The sequence below is a fragment of the Stomoxys calcitrans genome, chromosome 1, assembly GCF_963082655.1.
Source record: "Stomoxys calcitrans chromosome 1, idStoCalc2.1, whole genome shotgun sequence".
NCBI lineage: Eukaryota > Metazoa > Arthropoda > Insecta > Diptera > Muscidae > Stomoxys > Stomoxys calcitrans.
The window spans coordinates 270,863,060-270,872,771 of NC_081552.1; the positions used below are offsets into that span (position 1 = coordinate 270,863,060).

The 9,712-nt window shown below is 35.1% G+C and overlaps 2 protein-coding genes across 6 annotated transcripts; both read left to right on the top strand.

Moving 5' to 3' along the window:
• The first annotated feature begins 209 nt into the window (after positions 1-209).
• On the top strand, positions 210-1,397 carry LOC106095821 (dihydropteridine reductase). Its single transcript, XM_013263209.2, has 4 exons — positions 210-381; positions 475-661; positions 730-1,063; positions 1,165-1,397. The coding sequence occupies exons 1-4, from the start codon at positions 298-300 to the stop codon at positions 1,265-1,267; spliced, it is 708 nt and encodes a 235-aa protein (XP_013118663.1). The 5' UTR covers positions 210-297; the 3' UTR covers positions 1,268-1,397.
• Positions 1,398-2,420: 1,023 nt separating this feature from the next.
• On the top strand, positions 2,421-6,046 carry LOC131998579 (uncharacterized protein K02A2.6-like). 5 transcript variants are annotated; one of them, XM_059371076.1, is made up of 4 exons: positions 2,421-3,108; positions 3,229-3,592; positions 3,662-3,808; positions 3,890-6,046. In XM_059371076.1, the coding sequence occupies exon 4, from the start codon at positions 3,895-3,897 to the stop codon at positions 5,857-5,859; it is 1,965 nt and encodes a 654-aa protein (XP_059227059.1). In that variant the 5' UTR covers positions 2,421-3,108; positions 3,229-3,592; positions 3,662-3,808; positions 3,890-3,894; the 3' UTR covers positions 5,860-6,046. The 5 variants fall into 5 exon arrangements, with proteins under 5 accessions (XP_059227059.1, XP_059227058.1, XP_059227061.1 ...); XM_059371075.1 differs by having other exon boundaries at positions 2,421-3,592; XM_059371078.1 differs by having other exon boundaries at positions 2,421-3,592; positions 5,660-6,046.
• Positions 6,047-9,712: the final 3,666 nt, after the last annotated feature.

A 9,712-nucleotide genomic window follows, 5' to 3' on the forward strand; every position in this document is an offset into this window, starting at 1 on the left:
CACAAAAAAATCCCGTTTGGAGAAATTTCCTCTATCTGACAACACTGCCTCCACATGGAAATGTGTGGCTACAACAACAACAATTGAGTACCAACCCTTGCTTGAAAAGGTACTAAATCGGTCACGGGTGTACTGCGGTTCTCCTCGGGTAAAAAAGTACAAAAGTACAGACTTTTCCATCCCTAGTTGTGCTATTGTTTTAATTCCTTAAAAAAATCAAGAATAAAAGTACATTGTGCATTCGTTTTCCAGACAGCTTTCAGTTCGGGTGTTTTATTTAGCATTAATTAATAAGCGATGTCGGTCGGTCGTGTGTTAGTTTATGGAGGTAAAGGGGCTTTGGGTGCAGCTTGTGTTTCTCATTTTAAAAGTAATAATTATGTGAGTACTCTTGAAAGCAACAAATGAATAACAACATGGCCTTGTAATACAACAAACAACTTTCATTTTCCGAAAAAATAATAAAAAAAACAGTGGGTTGGCAGCATAGATTTAAGCGAAAATGAACAGGCCGATGTTAGCATTGTTGTTCCTAGAGACGGTTCATGGACTGAACAGGAGCAGCATGTTCTTGCTAAAGTCGGTGATGTCCTGCAAGACCACAAACTGGACGCCGTTATTTGCGTGGCAGGGGGCTGGGCTGGCGGCAATGCAAAAAAAGGTAGTTTGCAAAAGGGATATAAAATTACTTTGTGTGCGCATAATTTTAATATATTCATGCATATACAGATTTAGCAAAAAATGCCGACTTAATGTGGCGTCAAAGCGTGTGGACATCGACAATATCTGCCGCTGTCGCAGCTCACTACTTAAAAGATGGTGGCGTATTGGCATTGACTGGAGCTAAGCCAGCATTGCAAGGAACGCCAGGAATGATAGGATACGGCATGTCTAAAGCAGCGGTCCACCAACTTACACGTTCTTTGGCCGGATCTGATTCCGGTATGCCAACTGATTCTCTAGTTGTTTCAATTCTTCCCGTCACATTGGATACCCCGATGAATCGTAAATGGATGCCAAAGGCTGACTTTACTACATGGACTACCTTAACTGAAGTTGCAGAGTAAGTGCTTCATTCATATCGTTGCAATCAGAAATTCTCATAGTTTTAATATTCTATTTTATGTTAATATTCCTCCAATGTTTTATTATTTTCATTGCTAGACTATTTCATAAATGGACCAAAGGAGTGGAACGTCCAAAATCAGGCTCATTGCTACAACTCATTACCAAGGACTCAAAAACTAAGTTGGTTGACAGCGAATAAGTTATAGGTTATTTAAAGCTTCCAACTTTTGGGACCAACATAATGAATCAGTCTTTAGATATGTTGTTAATATGTGTTTAATTATTTTTTGTATGTGTGTGTAGTATAAGCTTCTTCTGCGACCAGAAAGTATATATGTTATGTCTCTATTGACAACACTGGTTCTAAGTTTTAACGAAGATATGTTTCTATGTTTTCTATGTTATTAACATGGCTATTTTTTAAAAAGCTTTATATACCACCATTTTTTTTATGATATATCCAATCAGCGCTTAACAATACATTGCACAAGTCACTGTTTCTTTTTTTTACTTATTCCTTTTTTATATTGATAATAAATGTAATTTTATAATGTTTAAATGCGTGTATCAATTCTTCGAACATAACAAATTGGCGACGAGGATAAAAAAAAGATTAATCAACATTCAGAACCATCAAAAGAAAAGCATCAAGTCAACAATCATAAAAACAGTAAAATGTCTGCTGATATGGATAAACTTTTGCAAGCAATTACCAGCATGACCAATGCTCTGCAGGAACAACAACAGCAACAACAACAGCTTCAACAATCGAACATAACCAGCGTCAATGTCATTTCAAATTTTGATCAATTCGACCCTAAAACAGAATCATTCGATGTTTATAAAGAACGATTGGAAAATTATCTGCAATTGAAAGGGGTTTTCGGAAACAAAGAGATGTGTGCAAAATTATTGCTGCAGTATGTGGGTGCATCAAATTATTCAACACTAGCAACATTAGTCGCTCCAACACCGATCAACCAACTATCCTACGACAATATTATACTCCATTTGAAACAACATTTCTGTCCTAAAAAAAATATTCTTGTGCAACAACACAAGTTTTTAAATGAAATACAAAATGAAGATCAGAGTATTTCTGATTTTATTGCTGTTTTACAGGAAAAGGCGGCGATGTGTCATTTTGTGTGTAGTTGTAACAAATCAGTTTCGGATATATTTTGTCGAGCGCAGTTTATAAGAGGAATCCGAGATAATAGCATTCGTGAAAAATTGCTGCAAAAACCCGAAGACACATTTGTGCAAATTTGTGAAAAGGCGAAGGCGTGGGAGGCAGCGAAAATAAATAATAATGAAATTATGCAGAGTTCTTCAACAAGCGAGGTAAATAAAATAAAACAAAAACAATCCGCAACAAGTACCCGATACCAAAAAAGTAATCGATACGCATCATCGTCATCAACAGTTAATTATCGACAACTAGGTCTTGAAGGGATGTGCTTACGATGTGGGCGAAACAATCATCGATCAAATGAATGTAAAATAAACAAAAACAATCTAAAATGTTCTTTTTGTAACAAAACAGGTCATGTGAGACAAGTATGCATAAAATCGAAAATTAAACAAAATTCATCATATAATGCAATACAATCGTGTTCATCTGATGACGACTACTGTGAGGATGATGATAATTTTGGTATCCATCAAATAGTCGATATTTACAACAAATCAGAAATTCCACCACCAGAATTGCAAAAATTTTTCGCAACGGTTTCAATCGACGGGAGGAAGCAAGTTTTCGAAGTAGACTCTGGTGCCGGCTACACTCTCATACCAAAGAACGATTTTGAAAAACTCAAATTAAATTTAAAGCTTCAAAAAACCAAGATAGCATTTCGCGCTTATACGGGGGATGTGTTTATACCTCTGGGTGTAGTGGATGTTAATGTCCAATATAAAAACAGGAAGTCCAGAGAGAAAATGTTTGTTGTGGACGCTAGACACTCTGCGTTGCTTGGCCGTGTATGGATAAGGCATCTTAAAATTGATCTTAGAGAAGTAGACCAAGACTGTTTGAAGGTAAATACAGACAACAACGTATGTATAAACTCAATAAGTGAAATAACGCAAAAGTTCTCAAAAGTTTTCCAGCAGAAAGTGGGGTGTATTCCCAATTTAATATGTTCATTAAAATTGCAGGAAGGGGCAAAGCCAGCTTTTTTAAAGGAAAGGCAAGTTCCATTCGCTCTTCGTGAAAAAGTAGAGCAAGAACTCGACACATTAGAAAACGAGGGTATAATTTCAAAAGTTAACACCAGTAATTGGGGTTCGCCACTGGTTGTAATACCAAAACCTGATGGGAATGTGCGGTTATGTGTTGACTACAAGCTCTGCGTCAATCCCCAATTGGAGCCTGCTCACTATCCAATAAAGCGAATAGATGAAATATTCAACACATTGAAAAATTCCAAATATTTTTGTAAGCTGGATCTATATAAAGCGTATTTACATGTAGCAGTGGATGATGAAAGCAAAATAATTCAAACAATTTCTACACACAGAGGTACGTATCGAATGAATCGCTTGTCATTTGGTATAAAGACCGCTCCTAGCGAATTTAATCGTATAATAGACCAAATTCTACGAGGCCTTGAAGGTACCACATCTTATTTTGATGACATAATTGTGCACGGTCCAACCAAATCCCTGTGTGAGCAGCGACTTATTGAATGTTTGGAACGCCTGCAGACATATAATCTACACGTTAACAAGGACAAATGTGAGTACTTTAAAGAACAAATACAATACTTAGGATATGTAATAAGCCAGAATTCAATATCTAAATGCCCATCAAAAACAGAAGCCATGGCAAAACTTCCACGTCCCAAAAATGTAGACGAGGTGAGAAGATTTTTGGGAATGGTTACGTATTATTCGCGATTTATTCCGAATATGGCTACCATTACACATCCACTTAGAAGTCTACTGGAAAAAGGAAACAAATTTGTATGGTCAAAGCAAAGTGAAGAAGCTTTTATTAAGCTGAAGCAAGAAATTTTGCATGAGCGAGTTTTAGTACCATACGACCAGTCACTGCCATTGATCCTTATATGTGATGCAAGTCCCACAGGAGTTGCAGCAGTACTGTCACACATAGTAGATGGTTGTGAAAGACCAGTTGCGTTTATTTCCAGAGCTTTAACAAAAGCTGAACAAAATTATAGTCAACTCGACAGAGAAGCTCTGGCAATCATTTTTGCTGTTGACAAATTATTTATGTATTTACATGGTCGAGAATTTACACTTGTGACTGATAACCGTCCACTTTCGAGAATTTTTCACCAGCATGCTAAAACGCCAGCGATGACCTCACAAAGATTATTGCGATATGCTTCTTTTCTACAAGGATTCAATTACAAACTTGAGCATCGCAAAGCCGATCAAATAGCACATGTAGATTGTTTATCAAGAGCCCCTTTATCAGCGTCTTCAAAGTTTTTACATTTTCTTGATAAAGAAACAAAAGATATCCAAGATCAAACTATAAATGAAATTTCATCAATTTCAATAACGGCAACATCGGTTGCAAAAGAAACCCAGAACGACGATGAATTCAAAAAATTAAAGGAATCGCTATTGAATGGCGGAAATACAGATCCTGAGTATTCTATACAAGATGGCGTTTTATTTAAGGGAACTCGTGTTATGATTCCTGCTACATTACGCGATGCAGTGCTACGTGAATTACACCACACACATATTGGCGTTGTAAGAATGAAGCAGCTAGCCAGAAAGTATTGTTTTTGGAAGGAGATCGACTCTGACATTGAAACATTGGTAAAATCGTGCCCTGATTGTGCTATGATACGAAGATGCCCCCCAAAGGTGGAAACACACAAATGGGAGGACCCAATCGAAAATTTTCAAAGAGTGCATATTGACTACGCAGGTCCTTTCCAAAATCATTATTTTCTTGTGTTAGTTGACGCAAAATCGAAATGGCCTGAAATAAAGGTAATAAAACAAGCTCCAACTTCGGATATCACGATATCATTATTACAAAGCATATTTTCAACACATGGTCTTCCCCAAATTATGGTATCTGACAACGCTACAATTTTTCAAAGTGCCGTATTTAGAACTTTTTGCGAGAACAACGGTATTATCCAGAAATTTATTGCACCGGGGCATCCAGCTACTAATGGACTTGCGGAAAGACATATTCAAACCTTGAAAAGGAAGCTAAAAGCGATGCAAAACGAAAAGTTACCATTACGCCTCAAAGTGCAGGAAATAGTTACCAGATATAGAGCAACTCCGCTTTCAAATGGCAAAAGCCCTGCAAACTTATATCTAGGACGTGACTTACGTATAAAATTAGACTCAATTCGCCCAACAAAATTGAAGAAATCTGAAGTGGTCAACCCAAAAGTTCGAAAATTAGGCGTTGGAGAGAGGGTCCAAGTTCGTTGGTTTAGCAAAGGAGTCCCGACTTGGAAGTTCGGTACCGTTCTGCAAAAACTTGGGAATATTCACTACAGCATTAAACTTGACAATAATTATGTTCTTAAAAGACATATTAATCAATTGTATAAGTCCATGGTTTATGATCAAAATCAACCCACTTTAGTTACAGGAAATCCACCACAGAAGGAACCTCAAATTGAAGAAGTCATAATCCAGCGGAATCAGACACAACCTCAAGCTCCCAGCGAATCGCAGCCTCCAGCCTCCGCCGAGCCACAGCTGCCAGAGACACCACTAAGTATTAGGCGATCGAACAGAGTAAGGAGACTTCCAGCACGTTTCCAAGACCACGTTCCCTATTAGTGTGGGAGATTGTTATGTCTCTATTGACAACACTGGTTCTAAGTTTTAACGAAGATATGTTTCTATGTTTTCTATGTTATTAACATGGCTATTTTTTAAAAAGCTTTATATACCACCATTTTTTTTATGATATATCCAATCAGCGCTTAACAATACATTGCACAAGTCACTGTTTCTTTTTTTTACTTATTCCTTTTTTATATTGATAATAAATGTAATTTTATAATGTTTAAATGCGTGTATCAATTCTTCGAACATAACAATATAATAAACAATTTGCTTCATATTTGCTAAACACAGTATGTGCTTGATCCGACCTGTTGATAACCTGCTATTTTGTTTGCGATTGCGCTCTCAGTAAGACCAATAAAATCAAGCTATCAACAGAAAGTAAAGGCAGTTTTATTGTGTAGAATATTAAATATTCAACAACATGGAATGAGATCAAAATGTTTTTATATTAAACTAAGCGAACCCAAATAGAGTTCCATTTGCGTAACAAAAATTGTGGATATCGGGTTGGAAATATGGCTACTCTTAATCTTTAGTAAAACTTATTTAAATTTTACATGGACGCTTATTTTACATGGACACTCATTTAAAATTAAATCGATAAAAATTTTCACACTATTGTTTTAGTCAAATAAAGTTACTTAAGGCTAATGGTAAACAAGCTAAGTATATAAAATGAAGCAATTTGTAGTTGAAGGTGTGAAAGGCAAAGGCAACCAAAAACATACCTGATTATGTCTGGATATATTTACAAAATATTGGAATATTGCATCATTACACATTCGGATCTGTTTTTCCAACAAAGCATGACTCCACCGATCGATGTCATCTTAATCAAAAAATCTTGGTAGGTATAATTATTAATGACAACCAAAAACACACTTATACACGCCCGTCATGGGAGTGTGGTGTTCATTGCTGTCACGAGAAACGTGCAGGTTGCGGAAAGTAGAATGCTCCATACAGAGTAGCTGCATCGGTAGTCGTAGACTATCAGCGGAGAGTCTCAGTGAGAGGCCGGCGAGTTATTGGCGCCTTTAAATAACCAATGGCCACAATCTCGCGGCGATCGGTCCTTTGGATCGCAACGAGCTTGCTCACCTACACCTCCACATGAAAATATGGCTACAACGATCCACCACAGAATTTAGGATGTCTTATATTCAACAGGTTATTCACGGGGGATTCATTTCTTACTTAAGGGTCGATTATGGATAGCAACTAACGTTCAGTTGGGTTGGCGTCTGACAACGCAACCAGAAAAAAAAAATTTATTACGTATGGTAACTTGTCAACTGATGCCGATAATAGTGTTTTGGCCGTCTGGCGGCGAGGAAAAGTGTAAACAAATAAATTAATCAATTTAAAATGGGCTAAAAGCTGAGAAATATCAATCACTGTTTAACAATTTTTTTGTTTTTTAGAGCGTGTGTCGAATGATAGCAGTCTCCAGTGGTGAGATGTTAAAAATGACGGGGGTTGTTTTTTACACTGGCGAGAAAAAAAAATTCATTTTGCTGTGCCAGTCGACAATTCTTTCTAACATACAAGATATATTCATTTACAGGTAGTGGCAGTTGCCCAACAACAAAATATTGAGTGCACTGTCAAAATCAACTCCGATTTTGTGTATGTTGCTAACGCCATTTTTCGTTGTTTATGTGTTATGGTTCTTTACTATAACACACACATGCAACCAAAATTCGTTGACAGATAGTGCACTTCGCGAGAAAAACTCAGCTGTTTACGGTACACCACCTGGTAATTATGTCATGAGTGCAACTTTGATTTGTGTAGAGATATTGAGCTCAAAATTTGCGCAGATTTTTTTGTCTATAGACAGGTTAAGTTCGATGATGGGCTATATCGGACTATATATTGATAAAGCCCCCATATAAACCGTGCGCTGATTAAAGGTCTCAGGCCCATTAAAGCCACATTTATTATACGATTTTGCTGAAATTTGGGGCAGTGAGTTGTGTTAGGACCTTCGAAATTTCTCTTGAATTTGGCCCAGTTCAGTTCAGATTTGGATATAGCTGTCATATAGATCAATCATTCGATTCAAAGTCTTAGTCCCATAAAAGGCGCATTTATAATCCGATTTCGCTGAAATTTGACACAGTGACTTGTGTTAGGCTTTTCGACATCCGTGTCCTATATGAATCAGATCGGCTTTCTTTATTTGGATATAGCTGCCAAAAAGAACAATATTTTGTCCAACAAAATTAAACAGTAGCTTGTATGTGCCGAATTTGGTCCAAATCGGACCATTTAGCGATATTGCTGCTATGGGGGCATAAATTATGCATTTTTTACCGGATTATGACGAAAGGTGGTACACATATATACCCGGGGTGGATGGTATATAAAGATCGGCACGGCCAGGAGCTTGTTAAATTGAGATGCAAGCTATATTTCGTGCAGCTATTAAATATATTAACGCAGATTTTTTCACAAAGGATTTATACTAATAACTACAGCCTGACGCACACCTTTGTTGGTAAGTATTAGACTAAAAATAAAACCATTTATCTATACTTAACACTTACATTTCTTTTCAACAGGTTTTCTCTGAATATTGTGGATATGGCGTAACGGAACTTCTATGAAAATTAATATGGTGCTCCCTCTTTGCTGATTTTGTACAATCGGGAATTTCTTCAAACCCACTGAGAACTTAAAGTTTGAATGTTTTTTTTTATTGTTAATATATATAGATATTCGCAAATTGTATATATGAAAAATATTAATAAATAAAAATTTAACTCTAGTCTTGTTAAATAAATGAATAAAAAAACAAAATTTTACTCTGAAAATGTAGAGTGTATCTACAATTAAAATAACTATTTCGGGCGGATTAGTTAAAGCTAAACGAAATAGAATCGAATAATAATAATAAATATAAAATATAATAATAATATATAATATAATATAATATAACATAATATAATATAATATAATATAATATAATATAATATAATATAATATAATATAATATAATATAAAATAATATTATATAATATAATATAATATAATATAATATAATATAATATAATATAATATAATATAATATAATATAATATAATATAATATAATATAATATAATATAATATAATATAATATAATATAATATAATATAATATAATATAATATAATATAATATAATATAATATAATATATAATATAATAAAATATAATATAATATAATATAATGTAATATAATATAATAAAATATAATATAATAATATAATATAAATAAAATAAATAATAGTAATAATAAATAGAATAGAATAGAGATTTTGCAATAAATTTGTACAGATGTATTAACACGTGTGTGTTAATACATCTGTACATTTTATTTCATCAATTATTTTGAGTTCAGTTAAAAATGCAACACTCAATGGTTCATCATATGTACCGAATAAAGAACAGTTTGTTTCCATTTAGTTAACGTTGAACCATCGCGAAGTTCAATGAAGTAATTATTTTTTAGATATACATTGACTAAAAACCAATAAAAATGAATTAAAAATCAATTCCGGCAGGGACCGGAAGCGTGCAGAGAAGGCACTCCGGGATGTGCCTCTCTCGTGTCGAAAAAAGGAAAAACACGTCCACTGAGGCGTCTGCCCTTGCCGATGAAGGATTCCATCGGGCCAATCCTTTGCTTACAACCGACTACCATGGGCCCTTGAGGTATGCCTGAAGTTTTCCAACATCATATTTACGAGAGCATAAACGGACCTTTATTAGTAAAAACACTTTGATTTAGTTTCATTTTTGTGGCTTTTTATTTTTTGATTGAGAATTAGAGAAATTTTGTTTTGGTAGTGGGGGT